Source organism: Scyliorhinus canicula, chromosome 15, assembly GCF_902713615.1.
Source record: "Scyliorhinus canicula chromosome 15, sScyCan1.1, whole genome shotgun sequence".
In the NCBI taxonomy this organism is placed as follows: Eukaryota; Metazoa; Chordata; class Chondrichthyes; order Carcharhiniformes; family Scyliorhinidae; genus Scyliorhinus; species Scyliorhinus canicula.
Window position 1 is genome coordinate 56733828 of NC_052160.1, and position 24829 is coordinate 56758656.

The 24829-nt window shown below is 44.8% G+C and overlaps 1 protein-coding gene across 5 annotated transcripts in view; it reads left to right on the plus strand.

The window, feature by feature from the left end:
* The window catches only part of sdk1a (sidekick cell adhesion molecule 1a), a 1043142-nt gene that overhangs the window by 975843 nt on the left and 42470 nt on the right, over window positions 1–24829 (plus strand). For all 5 annotated transcript variants that reach the window (XM_038820122.1, XM_038820123.1, XM_038820124.1 and 2 more), the window contains 5 exons: window positions 3609–3746; window positions 4233–4394; window positions 11989–12114; window positions 15056–15220; window positions 22569–22706. In XM_038820122.1, coding sequence (XP_038676050.1) covers window positions 3609–3746; window positions 4233–4394; window positions 11989–12114; window positions 15056–15220; window positions 22569–22706 — 729 coding nt within the window. The remainder of the gene's footprint in view (window positions 1–3608; window positions 3747–4232; window positions 4395–11988; window positions 12115–15055; window positions 15221–22568; window positions 22707–24829) is intronic.

Genomic DNA, 24829 nt, shown 5'->3' on the forward strand with positions numbered 1-24829 from the left:
TTTTAAAAATACCAAATCCCTATTTTTTTTCATGCAATCACTCCTGGAGTGAATCATTCTTTCCGCACATTCTTACAAAATAAACTAAAATATTGGGGTTTTGGTCCAGTATCCCAACAACTAGGGTCTGGTCTGGGATCATAATAAAATTAAAGGAATAAAGAGCAACTGCGATTGGAACAGAGTACTGGTCACTGAAGCTACAGACAGCAGAGGGTGGGTAACAATTTGGGGGTATCCCAGCTGGACGTTGACCAGTCGAGGGGTCTCGCCCGGATCAATCATTTTTGGCCTGGTCATAATGAGAAAAAATGGGTCAACCATTTATTGGACTGCTTTACAAAAAATAATGATCGTTTGAAGAAATTATTAGGAGGTTCTAGAAGAAGGATTTCTTGCATTATTATGGGTTTTATGAAATATAGAAAATCATTTTCTTCTTCAATTTGTTTTTATAATTAAGTGCATGATAAAGTTTTTGTTTTAAGGAAAGAAAGGGGAACCTGTTAATGGTGTGTTAAGCAAATTGTTAAGATGCACGGACGAAGGACATTGTTTAATTAAGTACCTGGAACACTCCTAAATAAAGACTGCTGGGACATGGGGTAGCACGGTGGCACAGTGGAAGGGTAGGAGGTTTTAGTTCAGATGGGCAGCACAGTCGGTGAAGGCTTGGAGGGCCGGAGGGTCTGTTCCTGTGCTGTAATTTTCTTTGTTCTATTATTCAGTTACAAGGCTTTAATGTAGGACCGACAATTGAAGATGCAAAAATTTTACAATTGACATGATGTTACAAGAATCTGATCTGTGTTTGGGTAATTTGATAACTTTTTGCTGAAGATTGTTCAACAAAATTAAATATATTTGTTAGAAAAATAGAATGAGTGATGTCAGTTTTCCCGATAAGGAAGTCTTTCCCGGTTTATTTAATCTCTGATGAGATAGCCACAGTTTAAACCTCCTGTAAGAAAGTTCCATCTGACTCTAGATCAAGTGAACGAAAACTCCAAGAAGTTGATCTGACATTATAATCATTCAACTCACAGTCCATGCAGAACTGGACCATTTGTGATTATGAACCTCTGGTTTTATCAATTATTACTTTTATTTTAATTCATTACTGAAAAACAGCACACGAAGGTGATGAAATGTGAAACAAAAATAAAATATATTTTTCGCTTTTTTCTGAAGAAGATAAATTCACAGGTGAGAGTTAACAGTCCACATACAAGGAAAATGTTAGATCTGAACAGTTAGTTCTTCCTACAAAGGATCCAGGAAACCATCGAGTGAACATCAATATAAAAAATGTTACGCAGCCTGTCGTTGTTTTATCTTAAATTCATGATTGCTCTTTTAACTGCCCGCCATTTATGATGATGTGTTATTCTTGATACTGGCTGGCTATTTAACAATTTTTTGCATTAAAATATATCCCGTTACTTTTCTCAGTGCAGCCATTTGGTGATATAAAGGAATTCAATCTGACACTAATTAATGCAGCATCTACTATTGACTGCTAGGTTGGGAGGAGTTTTTTGCTGAAAATGTGCAAGAGGAAATGGGAATCGTTGCAAGGAACACAGTTGATCTTGGCTCATAATCCTTTGTAATGCCTGCCTCAACTTGTTATCAGGCACTGATGAAAGTGTTTAATCTCAGTAGGAGGGAATTTACATTCTTGTTTATTTGTTTGATGTTCATGTAAGACAAGGATTTGCTCTCATCGATAGGGGAAGCTGGAATCACTCAGAAGACAAAACTAAGCTTTGTCTGCTTTGTTCTCGCCTCCATCAGTCAAGATTGTAAAATGATTGTGGAAATTCTGCAATTTGAAGAAAGCGAATAAGCTCGTAGAGAACAGTACAATATTTCATGAATCTGTTCAAGTCATGGTTCCTTAATTGCTCCTGTGCCACCTCGCATTAAAACCAGCAGAGCAACTAACCAAAGTATTTAACCAGATGGCACTTACTGTCTTTGGCACAGACATTGGATATATTTCCCATGATGTATGTATTGCAGCCAGAACAGATTATTTCCTCCTGTAGGAACATGCACTTAACTCTGTGGTGAGGATTTATCTTGGCCTGTGAATTAAAATTTGCTGCAAACTCTGCTACAGGCTGTATGCACATAGATACCAAAAGTCATATGTTATGATGGAGTGGCTATGCCAGAGACAGGGTTGTTGAAGAATTGTTCAGGAAACCTCTGATTAAAAACTGTATAGGCACAGTCATAGGGATTATTCAGCGCAGTCACCTCTGGACCAATTCCTATCAGCTAGCAATGTAAACAGATGGAATCAGTTTCAGTCAGTTTTGAGTTCTCACCTCCCACAAATGCAAGCTTTTATCAGACGTTTCCCGAATAATTCTTCAACAACTGCATGTGTTTAACACAACCAGTCTGTGGCAACATACTGCATTCAACATACATACTTGCACAGTCTAATAATAATATAATAATCTTAATTAGTGTCACAAGTAGCTCACCAGGTTTAGCTCACCAGGCTAAATCGCTGGCTTTTAAAGCAGACCAAGCAGGCCAGCTGCACGGTTCGATTCCCGTACCAGCCTCCCCGGACAGGCGCCGGAATGTGACGACTAGGGGCTTTTCACAGTAACTTCATTGAAGCCTACTCGTGACAATAAGCGATTTTCAAGTAGGTTTACATTAACACTGCAAATAAATTACTGTGAAAATCCCCTGGTCGCCACACTGTTTGGGTACATGGAGGGAGAATTCAGAATGTCCAATCCACCTAACAGCATGTCTTTTGGGACTTGTGGGAGGAAACCGGAGCACCTGGAGGAAGCCCACGCAAACACGGGAAGAACGTGCAGACTCCGCACAGTGACCCAAGCAGGGAATCGAACCGGGGGTCCCTTGTGCTGTGAAGCAACAGTACTAACCATTGTACTACCGTGTCTACAACAAATTTTCATTTGCATACCAAGGAAAACCCTCACCATGGAGCAACGTGCATGTTCCTACAGGAGGAGTATCTGACCTGGCTGCAGTGCATACATCATAGGAAATACACTTGCCTCCTGGTTAATCTGTTATGATGTGCAAATGATATCTGTCATCATATGCATGAGATGCGGCTAATGAACACATAGAATAGGACACGACCAATGAGCAGTCAGGATACTCAGGGGTGGTATCTCACTATAAAAGGGATGAGGCACTCACACCCCGCCTCTTTCCACAGACCTACATCTACAGAGTGAGACAGGGTGTATCCTCAGCATCACACCCCAGTACATGGCTGAGAGCAAGGCAGGTTCAGTTAGACTGAGTTACTACATTTAGATTAGCAGAGAGTCGAACTCATTGAGAACTGTGCTAATAGTTCAATAAAACACATTGAACTCGCTTCAAAGTCTGGAGCATCTTTTCCTCAAAACTACATCAAGTGGCAGCTTGTGTTATTCCAAATTACATAACAACATAATCGATATATTTTCCGGCAATGCGGAAACTCAAAATGATAAGGAAATGGAGAATTCTAACTAAAATTGATCAGTGACTATAAAATTGAAAGAGCTGCATTACAATACATTTTTAATGTATCTTTTTATTTTTCACTGATTCACCAGCTCCAAGTTCTCCCAGTTATATCACATTTGCAGAAGTTACCACCACGACATTGAAAGTGATCTGGGGGGAGCCAGCTATGCCCAATGGAGTTCTCGAGGGATACAGATTGGTGTACGAGCCATTGGAATCAGTACAAGGTACAACATGTACTATAAAAAGTTGGACAGAGTGTTTCTCTGCGGTGTAGCAGTTATCTGACATTTTTTTCCAAAAGAAACAAGGCCAGGATCGGGTGGGCATATGTCTCAGCGTTCTCGCCCACTCGCACAATGTTTTGGGTCAGAGGCCACCTACCCTCTTCCCACCCTCGCGGCAGCACTCAGCCTTTCACAGAGTGTGTTTCACGCTGGATGGCTGTTAATTGGCCAAGTAGCGTGAAGCCATTAGCAAATTAACAGACTATTTTATATATTTCCCCATCTATTTCCATTGATCTGTTTTACACTTTCGAACAAAGTCTAAATTACCCCCAGTAAGTTTCTGGGTTCACCTTTAAGAGGGCAATGCAACCAAATCATTAGACTCAAATTGTCCTGTTGATAAATGATTATATTTTTCCATGGTTCTGACACATAGTATTGTGTCTAGATTTCGATACAGTTTCTTTGTTCATTTTTTTTTAGGTGTGAGTAAAGTGGTGACAGTCGATCTTAGAGGCAACAGTCAACGCTGGTTGAAGGTTCGGGACTTGTTTAAGGGGGTCCCTTATTGTTTTCATGTCCAAGCCAAAACCAACACCTTTGGGCCTGAAATAAGGGCGAATGTTACACCAGGACCTGAGGAAGGTAAGTCTCGCAAATTGTGATAGTCTGCACAGATCCAGATTTTACGTTAAAGGGGTGGATCATGGATGTGGGTGTCCCCGGGATGCAGAGATCCTACTGACATTAGAGCAGAACCTCATTATAATTTTCTTCCATTTCCTGTCTGTCAACCAATCAGATGGAAAGCCTGGCCAGCTACCTAGCAAGGAAACCGACACAAGAGCCAACTGTTGTGATGGTCTGCCGCCATTAGAAAGCATCAAGGTTTTGTGTGTGGGGGCGGTGGGGTCAGAGGCAGAGTCCAGAAACAGAGGGGGGGGGGGCAGTTGGGGCTGAGCCAAAGCCCGGCGACAGTGAGTGAGGTTGGGGAACTTGGAGGGGGTGAAAGTTGTGGGTAGTGGAGATTTGCCGATCGTGGAACTAGGGGTTTACGTTGTAGGTCTATTGTCGCGCAGGCCAGAGATCAGAAGCTGGGATTGAAATTATGTGATCATGGGTTGGTTTGAGTTTGCAGAGATCTCAAGCAATGCAGGGCAGGTCAGAGATCCTGAGTTAAATGGAGGTGAGGCAGTAGAGTCAGTTAATTGTAGCAGTGAGAATATACACAATTGGGGAAAAAGGAGTTTGAAGGTTTGTGTGAGGAGATTGGGGAGGCATTCCTGGCCTACAGAGGTAATCATAATAATAATAATCTTTTTAGTATCACAAATAGGCTTACAGTAACACTGCAATGAAGCCACTGTGAAATCCCCTGGTCACCACACACGACGCCTGTTCCGGGTTCACTGAAGGAGAATTCAATTCACCTAACAAGCACGTTTTTCAGGGCTTGTGGGAGGAAATCTGGAGGAAATCTTCGCAGACACGGGGAAAACGTGCAGACTCCGCCAGGACCCAAGCCAGGAATTGAACCCGGGTCCCTGGCGCTGTGAAGCAACAGTGCTAACCACTATGTGCCCTGTTGTACCGTGTTAGGGCGGGTAGTAAATTGCTTTGATACCATTATTCGTTGTGGATGTTGGTCTCAAATAGGGTTGCTAACTCTGCTCATATGTGTTGATGAAAGTTTGATCACATGAGGTTGGATCATGTACCACTAGCAAATTTATTTTGTTTTTTTTTTCTATTCATTCATGGGGTGTGGGCGTCACTAACCGGGCCCAGCATTTATTGCCCATCCTTAATTGTCCTTGAACCGAATGGCTTGCTGGCCATTTCAGAGAGCATTTAAGAGTCAGCCACATTGCTGGGTCTGGAGTCACTTGTAGGCCAGCCCAGGTAATGATAGCAGATTTCCTTCCCTAAAGGACATTAGAGAACCAGATGGGTTTTTACAACAATTAACAATAGTTTCATGGTCATCATTAGACTTTTAATTCCAAATTTTTCTTGAATTTAAATCTCACTATCTGCCGTGGCGGAATTAAACCTGGATCCCCAGAGCATTACTCTGAGTCTGTAGATTACTAGTACCATGACAATATGACTACGGCACCACCTCCCCATTATAACAGTTATGTCCCCTGTAGTTGACTGTTTGCTCATCAATTTGTGTGTTGTGTGAGAAATCCTGAGAATCAGGAGACCACCCACAAGCAACAGAATAAAGGGTACAGGAGCAAACGTCAGGCATGAAATCGAAACGGACACATTACGTGGAAGTTAATGCCCTCCGCCATGGTAGTTTTAGTGGAGGGTCATTTATTCAGGCAGAAGTGTGGTGGAACGCTTGTGGACCTACATAAAGGCCTTATCCCATCGCTGCTGGTATTAATCCAGAAGTGGGCAGGGGTCTCACAATGCAGGGAGCACTACAGGCCAATCTGTGCTTGATTGCCGGTGGGCCCCGAGGGGTAGGGGTCCCTTAATTAAAAGCACTCAGTGCCTGTTTGAGGGACCTGGCAGATGGTTGCTGAGAGCTACCCCTGTCCTTTATGTTAACTCTCCTCCTTCCCTTATCTGCGACCCGCATTCCGCGACACCCCTCCCCTAATCACTCACCTGTGGTCAGCAATGATACTCAGCCTCAGGTGGATGTTGGCATATCACACTGACATTAGCCAGTGCCTCCCTGGTGGGACTGCTTCTGGTTGGCAGCCTTCGGCAGGCAGACTTCCAATCCCGCGTCCTTGTTCCTGGAGAAGGCCACCGCTGCCCAATTAAGTGCTTGAATGGCACTTATTGTGGCAGGCCTTCCCAAAGCAATCGATATGGGGCTCCCACTGGCTCTCCAAGTGGCTGGTGACATCCCTGTCTCCTCCATTAAATCCAACCCATTGTAACTGAAAGCAATTGATTTCATATTCAGCAACCAAATAATGATTCACTTCAACATCAATGGCTACAATCCAATAAGAGCATTTAGTATGAAACAAGTAATTATGCATAAATCGATTTACTTGGCCAGAGTGTTCTACGGTATTCCGAAATCCCAATTGCATTCTGTACAGCCATTAGATATCTCCACCTTGAGCACCAACATAAATGCCCACTCAATTCAAACCCATTATACATTTTCTGCAGATTAATTAGCAATTAATTGACAAAAAATTATTATTATGTTTGTCAGTTACTTCATAAAATATTAAGTTTCAGTAAATGCATGTCTTTTTTTAAATAAATTTAGTGTACCCAATTCATTTTTTCCAATTAAGGGGCAATTTAGCACGGCCAATCCACCTATCCTGCACATCTTTTTGGGTTGTGGGGGGGAAACGCACTCACGGGGAGAATGTGCAAACTCCACATGGACAGTGACCCAGAGTGGGGATCAAACCTGGGACCTCGGTGTCGTGAGGCAGCAATGCTAACCACTGCGCCACCGTGCTGCCCTAAATGCATGTCTTAAGATGAGGTCTAAATCATTTATCTCATTTTGTTAATTCCCTGATACCCACCAAAATACATAGGGCTTCATTGTCCCAGCGCATGGTTGTGGGCTTGGAGGCAGGTGAATGGGGAAATAGGGGATGTCACATTCGAACATCTCCCCAATACATTCCCACTACCGAAGAGTTTCCCGCAGGTATGTTCGGATTAGGATCAGCTGTCTTCTCCACAGAAGTGGACAACAAGTTAACATTGATAGGCCCCAGTTAGGCGCTAATTAGAGGTCTCACCATCGTTTTACCACCATGCCACCCACCGTGTTCAGAGGCTGGCAGCTCAATCGAGGCAGCTTCCCTTCAGCAGTCTGGAGCTGGAGACTTCATGTACCATTGACGGGGCCATGAGGGGGGAATCACCGCACAGCCGGTTCATCCAGAGAGGCTGTCCTGCTCCAAGGTGTCTACCAGCTTTATCTCTTTTAATTTTTTTATTGATATCCACATGTCCAAGGGCATCTCCACATTGAGGTACCCTGCCAGTCCCTGATCTAAGTCAGCAGTGTTCACTTCTCCTGGCTGGGCTGTTGAGGCTCTGGACCTGCTAGCCTTCTGAGCCCAAATGTGGAGGTGGCCAATTAGGAGGCCACCACTGGGACGATGACCCCATCAGGCACATTACTGCCAAGTGCAGTCTCAGTATCCCCTTTGGTCCCAGCCTGTGGGCAATCCCAGTCCCTGCACCCTTAAGCAAATGGTGCTGATGTACCTGCTCTCTCAAGCAAATCTGTGATGTCTGGCTCATTTACAGTGAACAATAACCAAACAAAATGCAACCTGGGATTTTGTTTTGAGATTTAACATTTCCATTCACATCATTGAGATTTCAGCTGAAAATGTAAATCGTCAGTCAGAAATGATCATTTTTTGAAATTAACTGAATTGCATCAATGGAAAATGGCCAAAGCTGCACTGATTGTGAGCATTTTTGGAATTCAAAGAATGTTTTCCTAGTTTATGATGGATTCTGTTTTATTCTTTGCCTCCTTTCTCCCTTAAATGTGTTGATTCCTTGATGGGTCTTAGTTCCAGAAGTGCTTGGCTGTCCTCTGGTGCCTTATCCAAACATTGCAATTCCTGAACAGGAATGGGCACTCATTCATTTCACCAGTGTATCTGTGGTTTCTCCTGCCGCTGACATTATTGTTGTGCCCCTATTGTCTACCTCCCTTGTTACTCCTTCGAACTCCTCATCCCTCCCTTCTGCTTCCTGCCCCTCCCATTCTCTACTGCTTCCTGCTGCCTCCTACTTCCTTCCATTTCCCACTCGCCACAGCTCCCTTTTGCTTCCCGCTCCCTGCTGTTCCGGCCCACTCGCTATCCTTCCGCTCTTTGCTCGTGGTCCCCCGCCCTCTCGAATGGCACGTTGGAGGGTGCAAAGAGGGAGCATAGGGAGGGAGGTAGCGGTGAGCAGGAGGAAACACAGAATGGTGTTGTGCGTTCTTTTCTGTCTTTGTTGGACCTGAGTTCCATCTTTGATGCAGGCAACTAATTGGGACGCTGCTGTCAGCAATGTCAGAGGCACTGCAATGTTTGTGCGGCAAGTGCACCCTCTGCAGTTGTGCATCAGAAAACACTGTATTATCCACGTGGGCATATATTAGCCTTGTCAACAGGCTATTCCGCCAGAAGGGGCTTCATAGTCAAACACTGGGTGGCCATTGGGATATGAAATTTGAAAGAATCCTTAGTAGATTGAAGTTACAGTAATCATTTCTGTGTGGGCTGACAAAAATTGAAAGCCACAAAAAATATTCCTCCTTTATCATTTTCTTATGTAGTTTTAAAATTCTTTTCATATCCCTCAACCACTAAAATTTGCTCAAAAGCAATAGAGCTTATTTTCTCCCCAAATGTTAATTTTCATTTTATTTTATTCGTTAAGAATTCCATTGCTGATGTGGGAGAATGTCATCACGTGTGGAGAAAGTGAGAGAACACGGGAGGGATTCTCCAATAATGGGGCTATGTCCCCACGCCAGCGTCAGAACACAGGTGTTTCACTCTGACTTTCCTTAATAAAGTCCAGAGTGATTCTCCAATTTCCAGAGGGCGAGCAGGGCCCCAGAGTGCTCCTCGCAGGTCTGGCTGCAGATACGGAGCCCTGCACTTCCGGTCGGGAGTTTGTGCATGCGCATGGCGACGGCATGGTGGGCTCAGCCGTGGAGTGGCACCGGAATGTAGGTTCCCCCGAGTTTGCGCGCACCCACGGATCGGTGTCCCCCGATTGCTTGCCTGGCCATCTGTGAGGCCCCACCGGTGAAGGATCCCGCCTCCCCACCAGGGCGGCCGCGGACTGAGTCCGCAGCCGCCACCGGCCATTCCCGACAGGCAAAATGTGGTTAGAGCCACGCCGTCGGGAACTCGGCCAGTTGTCCTCGCAGAATCGCCGCAGGGGCCTCAGTTAACCCGCCCGCGCGATTCGCGGCGATTCTCCGGGGACCGATCGCGATTTCGGCACGGAGGCTCGGAGAATCATGCCCCACATTTGTGACTCTTATATCTAGTACACAGAGGAAATCGTCATCCCTGATGAGTTTCAGATTTCAAAGTTGTCAGGGAGAGAAGTAGCAAAGGCCAGGCATTTCGCCAAAAGAAAAAGAGTTAGTTTCCACTCAGTTAACTGTTAACTCTGAGCAAGTGGAATGACATTGAAAGAACCCTGAGCGGAGGTTGTCTCCTAACCAAGTCATGACCGCGCATGGGAAGAATTCATTAGTGGGATTGAGGCAAGCAGAGAGAAACCATGCTTTATTTTAAGATCTGTGTTTCCAGCAGTATTAAGGATGTGGTTTCACATTGCGGAATGGGAAATTTGGCATCTAATAAAGTTCACTAATGCATGGTGGATCAGTAACGTCACACAGTAATTCTCCATTCCAGTCCCACATGATCCGACTCTCAACAGTACATTTAATAGAAGAGCCTCAACGTAGGTTCACAGGAAATCTAATGAGCAATGTTTGTGCTGTGACTAGCATTTTCCTCCGAGACTCCTGGTAGCATAGCAAGTAGGAACGTTGTCATGACAATTTTGGTAGAGAGTACGTTGAGAGTACTGCTGCCCACAGCTCCAGGGTCCCAGGTTCAATTCCGGTCTCGGGTGACTGTGTGAAGTTTACACTTTCTCCCTGTGTCTGCGTGGGTTTCTTCCGGGTGCTCTGGTTTCCTCCCACGATCCAAAGAGGTGCAGGTTAGGTGGATTGGCCATGCTAAATTAGTTTCCAAAAAGGTTAGGTGGGGTTACTGGGTTACGCGGGTAGGGTGGAGGTGTAGGGTGCTCTTTCCAAGGGCTGGTGCAGACCCGATGGGCCGAATGCGTCCTTCTGCACTGTAAATTCTTTGATTAGGTGTGCAGAGAGATCAACATCCCTTTTAAGTAATATTAGTCTCATTGAAATTGTCACCATTTCCAGATTTGTAAAAGTCACTCAGTACATTAAATGCACATGATCAAATAAAGAACCCTCTAATTAACTGCAGTTTTCGTGCAATTGAAAATTGTCATGGATCGATAATGTCGGTGATTCTGGTGGTTTATAATAACTTATTTCAGGAACACAAATTTTAACCAAACTTTAGAGATGTCTTTTGTCTAATAAGGGCCTACATCACTTCCATCAACTCAGGCCTCACTACCACAAAATAGTGCAATGTTCCTCAGTGCGCCTTTACTTAATACTCATGGACAGCAATTGGTTTCCTTATTGGGAGTCTGCTTCTGAGGGAGCAGGGATGAAAATCTGGTGCTGGTGAAGCTTTAAGCTGGCTGCAATGGCCAACCCAACCATTGACTGATTGCAAGTATTTGCATGGCTCTGCTGAGAGGGAAGGAAGGATATCAGAAGCTGCTGCATTGGGGTACAGAGCTACCCCTCTCCCCAAACCCCCACCAATGTTTACATTGCTCTGTTCACCAAAATAAAGAGGAAGGAATTCTGCACCCCAGAGAAGCAGGAGAGTGGGACTGAAGATCCATAAAAATATAGGCGCAGTGGGAAGAAACAGTCAGAAAGCACACACAAATGTTGGATGCAATTTTATCCTTGTCCAGCTGTGTGGGGATGTTAAAATGGGGGCTGGCCTTTACCTGCTGAGTTCCCACACTTCCTCTTTTTTGGCATGCTGCTCATCGTAGGATAGCAGGAACTTCATTAAAATGGAAATATGATGACCTAATTTGTATCATAACACTATTTTAACTGGGGTCACAAGCTTCCTCATAGGCTGTGTGGAGCAGGAGTATTTCTTCCAGCCCCAGAGGGAAACCTGGGACCTGCCTGGTCCAGATTTCTCTCTCCCTTCCTCTCCTGCATTCTCATCAAATTTGACCCTTGTTAGGTTGAACTGTGACACTTCCTCAGATCCCCATTTGCACCAGGAACAGAGGGCTTTCATGAAAAAAATTGTGATTGCCACCCGAAAACCAGTTGCAGATTAATACTAACAATCACCAGAGTAGGTCTAACAATCAAAGTTAAATCTTCATGATGCATCATCTAACGCTCCTGTCCAAAACGGGTTTTGATACAATAGTGTAATCTCTGATTCGTTTGAGACAGTGGGCTGCAGAGAATTGTGTGCACGTGTTGGCTGACACGTACTTTCTGTAACTTCATAATCTTGTAATCTAATTTAGTTATTGAATATTGGAATGTCTAAAATCTCAGCAATTGGATGTGAGTTGCCGTTGTTTTCTTATTGTAATAAGCTCTTTACTTTTTGTACAGGTTCCCCCGGCCCCCCGCTAAACCCCTCGATTACTGAAACAGCATCTACTCTCACCATTCACTGGACACCGGGTTTACTTGGAGCTGGACCGTTAAAAGGCTACGTAATTGAAGCAAAACCCTCAGGTGAGCACAGCTGACTTCAAGCGGTGTTCTCTAAATAATAATCCCCTCTAATTTAAGTAAAATGTATTATATGAGAACATCGCTCTGTTGGAGAATTTATTTGTAGATGTTGCGTTAATTTTAAAATTTTCCTGTCAGAAAGAATCATAATGTACAGCGCTGACCTCTAGCCTGAGGATATAAGTTTCAGGTCAAGTCGAGGTTGAATCCATACTCTAACCTTTTTAGTCTACCTAAAAGGTAAGACATTTAAGAAAATACATCTGTGACAGAGTAGATCTTAAACATATTTTAAATGAAAAGAAAACATTTATGTGACACCTTTAGAGTCGTCCCAATGCATTTCACAGAAGCATAATCAAGAAAATGGATTCCAAGCAAAGGGAGATATTACAAAAGGGGACCCAAAAGCTTGATTAAGGAAGCTTAAAGAGGGAAGAGTAAGGTTTAATGGAAGAAGGTTTAGGAGTGGGAATCCCTGAGCATGTAGTTTAGATAGGTAACGGAATAGTTGCCAATGGAGGGATGAAGGAACAAGAGGCCAGAGTCAGACGAACAGAGAACTCAGGGCATGTGGAGTTGGAAGATGTTGAAGATAGGGAGGGATGTAACACGGGGATGAGAGTTTTCAATCTGAAGCATGGGGGACTGGGAACCAATAAAGCTCAATGAAGATAGGGCTGATGGACAAGCAGGTCTTGGTGCAGGATAGAAAATAGGCAACAAATGTTTGATGAACTAAAGTTAACAGACAGTGGAGGACGGGAAACCAAACAGTTGAACATTGGAATAGTGCTGCCTGGAAGTGACCAAGATAGAGGGTTTGAGCAATAACGGGGCAGAGGTGAAGTAAAGATGAGGAATGTTGTTGAAGTAGATGCTGTTTATCATAGAATTTACAGTGCAGAAGCAGGCCATTCGGCCCATCAAGTCTGCACCGGCTCTTGGAAAGAGCACCCTACCCAAGGTCAACACCTCCACCCTATCCCCATAACCCAGTAACCCCACCCAACACTAAGGGCAATTTTGGACACTAAGGGCAATTTATCATGGCCAGTCCACCTAACCTGCGCATCTTTAGACTGTGAGAGGAAACCGGAGCACCCGGAGGAAACCCACGCACACTCGGGGAGGATGTGCAGACTCCGCACAGACAGTGACCCAAGCCGGAATCGAACCTGGGACCCTGGAGCTGTGAAGCAATTGTGCTTTCCACAATGCTACTGTGCTGCCCACGGATATGAAGTTGAATGCTCAGCATAGGTTGAATAGAATGTTAAAAAATTGATTTAACAGGTGGTAGTGGTTGAAAGGTGGGACACAGTCAGCTGTAAAGTTAATGGAGCTGTTAGCAGAGGCTAAAGACAATGAGCGGGATTTTCTGGCTGTTCCAGCTGGCGGGAACGTCTGGTCCCTCAGACGGTGATCTCCCACCATGGGTTCTCCAGCGGCGGAAATGCAAATAACGGAAAACCTGCTTTGTTGATCTTTTCTGGCGTAGCGACTGGCCTACTGCTTCTGTCTTTAACCTGAGCTATTTCCCTCGTGGCTGGCTGCTTTCTCAGCTGGTGAGCCTGCAGGTGGCTGGCTTTGTCTCCAATTTCGTAAAAGATTCCCCGTGTCTGGCAGAGCTGGCGCACTGCTTTCCTGGTGGAGAGCAGGTGAAAGTCCATCTGTAGCTTTTTCTCCTCCAGCAGTAGTTCTACGTTCGCGTCGAGGGGTACTTCCGTTCCATTTCCAGTATGGAGTCGACCAGCTGTTGCCTGGCAGCCCATATTTGTGTGCATTGTAAGCAATAATTTCCCCTCTTTTCACCGCCTTCGGTGACTGGTTTCAATGGTGAAACCGCCTCCTTCTGGTTGTTGGTAACATACCCATCTATGGCCTGTGATATCTGTTTGCAGGATGCCTTATTATCCAGGAAGGCAGTGTCCGGCCTCCATGGGGGGCGATGTGCCCGCCCTGTCTCCAACCTCACATCCACATAGTGTGGAGCGTGATTGGAGGTTACAGTTGTGGAGTACTCCGCTCCGAACTACCTCTGGAAACATCGCTTTCCCCACTACAAAAAAATCTAAGTATATACCTGTGCACCTGGGAGAAGAAGGAGAACTCCTTCTCCCCTGGGTGTGTGAATCTCCCATGGGTCCACTGCCCCATTTGTTCCATGAAAACATTGAATTCCTTTATTTTTTTTTCCCCCTGACTTGGGGTTTGATCTATCGGTCCATAGGTCTTGTCCCTTTGTCCAGGGACAAACCAAGATGACCACCATCATTTTTTTATGTCATATGGATGCGCCACTGCACTCTGGAGTTCCCTTTGTTTGGGGGCTCTCCAAAATGGCTGTTTTTGGTTCCCTTGTTTCCGTTGTCGCCATGTGTGATCTATTGTAGCCGGCCTTCTACCCCTTCCCACCATCACTTGACTATTCCCCTGGGCCTTTCTGCACCCCCTTCCCCCTTCATGACTCTGTGAGTACCCCCCCACAGTTGTTTTCCCACCCCCCCCCCATTCTAAACCCCCGCCCCCTGCTACCAGGCACTCTCTCCCGTCATGATTTGTGCCAGAGCATAAGATGCCGGGCCCGCTAAATAGATGCAATTGGATCATTAAGACCCATTTGCTTTAATTTATATGCGCCTCTGGCGTGTGGCGAGAATCTTGTTCCCGCTACCATCGGCGGGTGTAGGGGCCGATTTTCCCCTGATGACCGATTCTCTGTCCCATCGGGGATGTCATTCTGGGAACCCGGGATGGAGAATCCCTTCCAGCCTCCCCTTTCTCCCCAAATCATTGATGATACGATAATATCAAAATGGAGCAGAAATATGTTAAAAATCATTGTTCATGCAATCTGGCTGAACTGAAATCCTTGAAGATTTTTTTGCTCTGTGGTATCTGCTTTTAATGTTCGGTTACTTTATCTCTGCATTTTTAGATGAAGGATTGTGGGATACCTTTGTGAAGGATATTCCTGGTGATGCAACATCCCATTTGCTTAACCGGGATCGACTGAAACAAGGAGTGAGCTATGAATTTCGGATTATCGGAGTCAATCAATTTGGATATGGGGAACCAAGCACACCATCAACTGTGAGATCAGGTAATTAACTCCTGTTGGCCACTTAGCCCAACTCATGACTCATTGTGGGAGAATGGATTGACTGAGAGTGAATTCTCCTGGATGTTCTTGTCCATTTCCTATTTACAGGTTATAGAGCATTGACAGAATCCTGATTGTTCGCAAGCTGTCTCTTCATCATCATAGTAGGGCATATTAATGGTGCTGAGCATCAATGTCAGGAGAAAGAAATGAGACCCCACTCATCAATGATTTAATGTATGGTTCTTTCCATTCTTTATTTTATCTTTTAAATGATGCCACTAATATCAACTTTGCGCATTAGTGCCTGTGTGTGTGTGTGTGTGTGTGTGTGTGTGTTCGCGCACACACATCTGTGCGGTTTATACTGCCAGCTAGTTTCTGCTGTGCTGACAGTATAACATTAATGAAACTACTGCAGTTTTATATTAATTCAAGGTCACAACCACCAACTGCGGCAAGACCCATTCAGTACCACTTATTTTATCAAATAAAGGAATGCTTTAATTTTTTTGGCCCTTTCTATAATTGAATCATGTCCACAATGTTTGCTCACTAGCAGTTGAAGGCAGTATAACATATAGATGGAATGAATGTGGAGAAGAAGGAAGGACTGTTTGCTCCAGACCTAGTCACATTTGTTCAGAGGTGTAGGATCATCATGGGGTTAGTGTTAATGGCGCTGTACAGAACAAGAGCAACCAGGTGAGATAGAAAATGAAGATCTCTTGAAACTGCTACTTTCTAGTAGGTGCAGTGTACTTGCTACCAGTGTGAATAGGAATGAAGAATATTGGGAGAGCAGTCAGAATGCTGACCAGGGCACCATGAATGAGGAGACTATCCAAAGGTAGAAAGTGGAGTAATGTGATAGTTGTAGATTCAGTAATAACCTGCTCACGGATGCTCAGTTTGGGTTCTGTCAGGGTCACAGCTCCTGACCTCATTTCAGCCTTGGTTCAAACGTGGGCAAAAGAACTGAATGCCAGAGGTGAGGTGAGAGTGACTGCCCTTGACATCAAGGCAGAATTTGATCGAGTATGGCATCAAGGAGCCCTAACCAAACTGGAGTCAATGGGAATCAGGGGGGAAACTCTCTGTTGATTGAAGTCATACGAGGCACAAAGGAAGATGGTTGTGGTGGTTGGAGGTCAATCATCTCAGCTCCAGGACATCACTGCAGGAGTTCCTCGGGGCAGTCTACTAGGCCCAACCATCTTCAGCTACTTCATCAATGACTTCCCTTCCATCATAAGGTCAGAAGCGGGGATGTTTGTGGGATGACTGCACAAGGTCCAGCACCATTCGCGACTCAGATAATGAAGCAGTCTATGTGCAAATGCTGCAAGATCTGGACAATATCCAGGCTTGAGCTGACAAGTGGCAAGTTACACTCACACTACACAAGTGCCAGGCAATGACCATCTCCTGCAAGACAGGATCTAACCATCGCCCCTTGACATTCAATGGCATTACCATCGCTGATTCTCACACAGTCAACATCCTCGGGGTTACCATTGATCAGAAACTGAACTGGACTAGCCATATCAATACTGTGGCTTCCAGGTTGGTCAAAGGCTAGGAATCCTATGATGAGTAACTCACCTCCTGACCCCTCCACTTGCCTGTATGAATGCAGCTCCAACAACACTCGAGACGTTCAACACCATCCAGGACAAAGCAGCTCGCTTGATTGCTCCCCTTTCCACAAACAATCAAACCATCCACCACTTATGAACAGTTAGTATCGTTATTATTAGCAACCGTGTGTAGCATCTACACGATGCACTGCAGAAACTCACCAAGGTTCTTTAGTCAGCACCTTCCAAACCCATGACCACGACCATCTAGAAGAACAGGAGTAGCAGATACCTGGGAACCCCACCACGTTCTCCTCCAAGTCACTCACCACCCTGACTTGGAAATATATTGCCGTTCCTTCACTGTCGCTGGGGCAACATCCTTGAACTCCCTCCCTAACAGCACTGTGGATGTACCTGTACCTCAAGGACTGCAATGGTTCAAGAAGGCAACTCATCACCACCTTTTGAAGGGCAACTAGGGATAGGCAATAAATGCTGGCCTAACCAGCGATGCCCACATCCCATAAATGATTTTTTTTTTTAAATTAGGGAGACAGATGGCATACTTTTGTGAACAGGATCAATAGTCCTTTACGGTTCTTTGACAAATGGTGCCAGGGTACGGAACATCTTGAACTGACATGAAAGGATATTGCAGAGGGCAGCGGGGCTGAGGAGGATCTAGTCATTGTGATCCATGTTGGAATTAACAATGTTGGAAAGATCCTTTTTAAAGATTACCAGGAGCTAGATGCAAAATTTTTGAAAAACAGGATCTCAATGATGATAATCTTTGCATTATTACCCCTGCCATGTAGAATCATAGAATTCCTACAGTACAGGAGGCCATTCAGCCCATTGAGTCTTCACCAACCCTCCAAATGAGCATCCTACATAAGCCCACTCCCCTACGTTCTCCCCGTAACCCCACCCAGTATTTGGACACTAAGGAGCAATTTAGAATGGCCAATAGACCGAACCTGCACATCTTTGGACTGTGGGAGGAAACCCACACAAATTGATGTAGGAATAAACAGATTAGGGAGGTGAAACGTGACAGAAAGAGCGGTGTCAGAAAAAGGTTCACTTTCATGGGACACTGGGACTGGTATTGGGACAGGAAGGAACTGTACCATTGAATGGACTGCACCCGAACTGGCTGGGATCGGCTGGGACTAGAATCCTGGCCAAAAGAAGGAATATGGTAATCACAAGGGCTTTAAGCTGGTCAATGGGGAGAGGGCTTAGGTGATAAAAAGGTTGCAAAAATAATCAGTCTTGGACAGATAAACGGTGAGAGAAAATAGTAGCATTTGGCAATTATGCTTTAGGCACTGCAGGTAAAGGGAAATCTTAAAGATGTAAAGTAACTAAATCAGGAGAGAGGAATAAGAAATGTATGAAAAACCATTTGAGCATAAGGACAACATAAAATGTGTGGCCCAAATAAGAGATCTTCATACAAATGCATGGAGTGCAAGGAACAAACTGAAGGAACTGTGGATACAAATTCAATTTAAAGACATGGCTACATTATGGTAAGGAGTGGAAATTGAATAAAGCAGGTTATGAGGTTCACAGGAAGAATATAGGGCGGGATTCTCCGACCCCGCGTCAGGTCAGAGAATCGCAAGTGGGCCGCACGAATTGCGCCACGCCGCCCGCGCCGGCACGTGATTCTCCGCCGAGCGGAGAATCGGCGCCATTGGTGCCGGCGTGGTTGGCCGGTCGCAGGCCGCTCTACGAGGCCAGTCTACCGATTCTCCGGCCTGGATTAGCCAAGCGGCCGTAAGAAAAGGGCCGAGTCCCACCGGCACTGTTCTAACCTGCTCTGGGCCGGCTGGACCTCGGCGTGTAAGGGTCGGGTAGCGGCCTTTGGTGGGGGGAGGGGGGTTCCGACCTTGGGGTGGCCTCTGATGTGGCCGGGCCCACGATCGGGGCCCACCAATCGGCGGGCCAGCCTCTGTGGCTGGTGGCCTCCTTTCCTATGCGCCGGCCCCTGTAGTCCTGCGCCATGTTGCGTCGGGGCTGGCGCATTGAAGGAGCCAGTGCGCATGCGTGTGTTGGCGTTGGTGCCACTGTGCATGTCCTCCTTGGCGCCGGCGCAACTTCGCATGCGCGGATCCTGCGGCGCACAGTTCGCGCCGTGATCTGCAGCTGGAATGACGTGAACCCCTCCAGTACCGTGCTGGCCCTCTGGAGGAGCAGTCCATTCACGCCATCGTAAAACACAATGGCGTTTACGACGGTGTGGACACTCTGCCGCGGGATTGGAGAACCCCGCCCATAGAAACTAGAAGAGGAGAAGAAGCCTTGGTAAAATGTGAAATCAGGTCAATGAGAATAAAGGATGCAATGAGAACTGTGCATTCAATGGAGACTGTATGGATAGAATTAAGAAATAGCAAAGGATTTAGGCTGCATTTGGAGTTGTGTATGTGTCCCCAATAGCAGCTTTGAAGCGGCAGAATGCTGCATATAAACGCAGAGATTAAACAAGCATGTTGTAACGGCAGCGTGCATTTAATGGGAGATTTTAATTTTCATATAAATTGGAATTAGCAGACTAGCTCATGTCAAAAAGGTAGTGAATTTTTTGAATGTGTTCAGGATAGTTTTCTGCAACCACAATATCCTCGAACCAACAAGGGGCAGATTGATAGTGAGTGATAAGCCTGGTTTAGTTACCAATCTAATGGTGTGTCAACATTTATCTAATAACAATCAACAACAAAGAACAAAGAGAAGTACAGCACAGGAACAGGCCCTTCAGCCCTCCAAGCCTGTGTCGACAATGCTGCCCATCTAAACTCTCCCTCTCTATTTCTCCTCTCCCACATCCTCTCATTCACCCTCCCTCATAATATGATTGAGTGCAACGTTGCATTTGAAAGGGAGAAAGCGAAAAAAGTGACTAAAAGTCTAGATTCAGGCACGGTTGACTTCAACAGAATGAGACAGCGACTACCCATAATAAACTGAGCAAATCTGTAACTTGGTAAATCAACAGAAGATCAGTAGAAGGTGTGCAAAAAAAATGATATGGAACCAGTTTATATTCATTCCGAAGGATCAAGAGCTATACTTGTCAAAAAAAAAGCCATAGGTTCTAAAAACAAAGGTAAAGAACAACAGAAAATTAAAAGAAAGAACATATAACGGTGCAAAAAAGAAGGACCTTCCAAGAGGATGAGCTACAAAGAGTAAATAAGGTGACAAAATAGTAAGAGAGAATATGAAAAGAAATATGCAAGGAATACCAAAATTAACACAAAATATTATGGTTACATTAGAAAAAGAGGGTGGTGGAGCAATGCGATCTTGTGAAAACTAATGGTGATGTAAATGAAAATAATGAAATGGTGTTTATGTATTGTATGCTGTACATTCCCTAGGTAACTGTGTTGAATTAGGAACAGGTAACATAATAAAAATTACAGTAATAGAAAATAATTCCACTAAAAAGTGACAGATCTCCAGAACCAGATGGTTTCAATGCCAGTGTTTTTAAAGATGTAGGTGAGACCACTACATGTGCCCCAAGTATCATTTTTCAAAGTGCTCTTGTTTCAGGAATCATCATTTTGGTTGGAAAATTGCAAGTCTCATTCCATTATTTAGGAAAGAAGAGAGAGGAAAACTGGGGCATTAATAGATTAGTTGACCCTACATCTGCTGTCAGGAAATTGCTAGTCTGTAATTGAGGATAGAGCGAATGTACACCTTGAACTTTTTCAGCTGATCAGGGAGAGGCGTAATGGATTTGTAAAACGTTGGTCATGGCTTATGAACTTGATTGAACTTTTTGAAGTGGTGACTAAAATAGTGGACAGGGATGTTATTTAGATGGACGTCCAGAAGGTATTCAATAATGTTTTTCATGGGAGATTGTTAGCTGAAGTTGAAGTTCATGAGTTTGACGCCAAACATTTGACTTGGTTCAGAAATGTTGTGAGCAGGGCAGCACGGTGGCCTAGTGGTTAGCACAACCGCCTCACGGCGCTGAGGTCCCAGGTTCGATCCCAGCTCTGGGTCACTGTCCGTGTGGAGTTTGCACGTTCTCCCCGTGTCTGCGTGGGTTTTGCCCCCACAACCCAAAAATGTGCAGAGTAGGTGGATTGGCCACGCTAAATTGCCCCATAATTGGAAAAAATAATTGGGTAATCTAAATTTAAAAAAAAGAAATGTTTTGAGCAGTAGGAGACAGATTAGGGACATGGGGCAGGTACTCTAACTGGCAAGATATAATCGTGGAAGGATCTTGTATTGGGGCCTCAACTAATGGCACGACTCCAGCCATGAAGATCCTCCCGAGGCAGGTGGGCCAAGCTGAGAATTTTCCCTATTCCCCCACCGCCTGAAGGATGAAAATCCAGCCAGTGTTTTAAATTTAATATGACTCTTCTTCAGAGCTCAGCCGGACCTGGAGTAGTGTGTTCAGTTGTGGACCAGACAGAGAAGGAATGAATTGTAAATTTACCTGATAATCGACTCCCAAGGGTTAAATTACGAGGAGAGATTACACAAACCAGAGTCACCTTCCATGGAATTGAGAAGGGTAAAGGGTGATGTTTTGGAAGTTTATGATGAGGGAAAAAAGTAGGATACATAGAGGGAAACTATTTTCAGTGGTTGGTGAGAGGAGGACTGGAGTCATAACCTAAAAGTTCGAGCTAGGCCTTTTCGGAGTGAAGTTGGGAAATTTTTCGACATGCAAAAGGTGAGAAAAGTTTGGAACTCTCTTCTATAAAACAAAATTGATGCCAGTTCAGTTCATTTTAAATCTGAGATTGATAGATTTGTGTTAACCAAAACTAGTTATTAAGGGATATGAGACAAAAGTGGGTATATAGAGTTAGGTCACAGATCAACCATGATCTCATTGAATGGCAGAACAGACTCGAGGAACTAAATGGCCTACTTCTGTTCCTGCATTCAAGGAAGTATAGCATGCAAGCTTCAACATGTGCAATATATAGGTCATGTTGTGAATTTGAAATGTTTTGACATCAAGCTACATTTAACCAATTGCATATCCTCCTCTGTAATGAAGAGAGATGCCTATGGTTCTTGTGGACTATAAATAATTACTTACTTACATATTGCATGCAGTCCCTCCAACCGCTCGCTGTGAACAAATTCAAGGTGGTGAAGGATTGGATTTGTTTATTGTCACGTGTACCAAGGTACAGTGAAAAGTATTTTTCTGCAAGCAGCTCAACGAATCATTAAGTACATGGGAAGAAAAGGGAATAAAAGAAAATACATAATAGGGAAACACAAGATATACAGTGCAACTACATAAGCACTGGCATCGGGTGAAGCATACAGGGTGTAGTGTTAATGAGGTCAGTCAATAAGAGGGTCATTTAGGAGTCTGGTGACAGTGGGGAAGAAGCTGTTTTTGAGTCCGTGCGTGTTCTCAGACTTCTGTATCTCCTGCCCGATGGAAGAAGTTGGAAGAGTGAGTAAGCCGGGTGGGAGGGATCTTTGATTATGTTGCCCGCTTTCCCCAGGCAGCGGGAGGTGTAGATGGAGTCAATGGATGGGAAGCAGGTTCGTGTGATGGGAGGTATTCACGACTCTCTGAAGTTTCTTGCGGTCCTGGGCCGAGCAGTTGCCATACCAGGCTGTGATGCAGCCCGATAGGATGCTTTCTATGGTGCATCTGTAAAAGTTGGTAAGGGTTAATGTAGAGTTCAGGAAATCGTTCATGTTACATAGCAGTTACTTATACTCAATATTTGCTGTGAATTTTCCTACAGGTCAGCTGGGAAATCCTCCATTTTATGAAGAGTGGTGGTTTCTGGTAGTGATGGCTCTCTGCAGCCTTATTCTCATTCTGCTCATGGTGTTTGGGCTGATCCTGCATGGACAAAGCAAGAAGTACAAGAATAACACTGGTAAGATAAACACCTGCATATAATGTGGTGGATTGTAATCGTTTTAATCATTGTTGTTTTAAAATTGAATCATAATCCTTTGTTCTTCAATTATCAGTGTAACGTTAATGCATATCTTCATGTAGTGTCACTATCTCTTCACAACATCACATCTCGTAGAGCGGTGATCACTCTCCCCTGCTATACTGTCAAACTGACATTTATTTCTAATCTCCCTTTCAGCTAGTGGGCTAGACAGCTGGTTGGTGATGCAGAACAAAGCCAGCAGCACAGGTTCAATTCCCGTACCAGCTTACCCGAACAGGCGCCGGAAAGTGGCGACCAGGGGATTTTCACAAGAACTTCATACTTGCGACAGTAATAGATTATTATTATACAGTCCTTGAAAATATTATTGTAAGCTAAATTTGCACTCACCTGTTTGACAGCATGACAGCAGATAGTGGAGTTTAAATTCAGTAAATAAAATCTGGAATTAAAAACTAGTCTCAGTAATAGTGACCATGAAACTGTCATCAGTAAAACCCATTTGGTTCACTATCTACGATCCTTGCCTGGTCTGACCTACATGTGATTCCAGACCCACAGCAAATCCAGACCCACAGATTCTTAACCTCTCTGAAATGGCCCAGCAAGTAATTCAGCTCCTGGCCTCATTACAGCCTTGGTTCAAACATGGACAGAAGAGCTGAACTCCGGTGAGAGTGACTGCCGTTGACATCAAGGGCATTGAGTAGCCCAAGCAAAACTGGTGTCAATGGGAATCGGGAGGAAACTCTCCATTGGTTGGTGTCATACCTGGCGCAAAGGAAGATAATTGTGGTGGTTGGAGATCAATCTTCTTAGTTCCAGGACATCACTGCAGGAGTTTCTCAGGCCTAAACCTTCAGCTGCTTCATCCTTGCATCATAAGGTCAGAAGCTGGGATGCTCGCTGATGGTTGCACAATGTTCAGCACCATTCGCGACTCCTCAGATACTGAGGCTCCACGTCCAGATGCAGCAAGACTCACTCCCACACGCAGTCACTCCTTCCCACCCACTCTCTCCCATGCCCACCACTCCCACCCATAACCATTCATAGCACCACCCACTCACTGACACCCCCGGCCACTCACACTCATTCCCATCCATTCTCAGGCCCACCCATTTTGTCACACCCACACACTCTATCACGCTAACCGACTATCTCACGCCCACTCACCCCCACATCACACCAACTCACTCACTTCCACGTATACAACAATTCACTTCAGTGCACACACAGTCATAGATTTACCCACCATCCTGAGATGGAAATTTATCACCATTCCTTCACTATTATTGGGTCAAAATCCTGGAACTCCCTCCCTAACAGCACTGTGGGTGTAGCTACACCACATGGACTGCAATGGTTCAAGAAGGCAGCTCACCACCACCTTCTCATGGGAAAATAGGGATGGGCAATAAATGCTGGCCATGCCTCACCATGAATGAACTAAAAAAACAGATTGAATGGTCTCCTTCTCTATTGTAAACATCCTATGATTATCACAGAATTTACAGTGCAGAAGGAGGCCATTCGGCCCATCGAGTCTGCACCGTCCCTTGGAAAGAGCACCCTACATAAGCCCATTCCTCCACCTTATCCCCGTAACCCCACCTAACTTTTTGGACACTAAGGGCAATTTAGCATGGCCAATCCACCTAACCTGCACATCTTTGGACTGTGGGAGGAAACCGGAGCACCCGGAGGAAACCCACGCACACACGGGGAGAACGTGCAGACTCTACACAGACCCAAGCCGGGAATGGAACCTGGGACCATGTGCTACCTTGCCTCCCAACAGCAACATCAAATTTTACCCCTCTGTTATTGCCCTGGAACACTTTTTTTAAAATATTTGTTTATTCCCTCGCCCCACACAACCCAAAGATGTGCAGGCTAGGTGGATTGGCCACGCTAAACTGCCCCTGAATTGGAAAAAATGAATTGGGTACACTAAATTTTTTATTTTTTAAAAATTGTTTATTCTCTTCCTTTTTCACATTTTCTCCCAAATTTATACCCAACAATAAACAATAATCAGTAACGAATGTAATGTCAATCCCCATATCAATAACAATGATCCCATCCTCCCACCA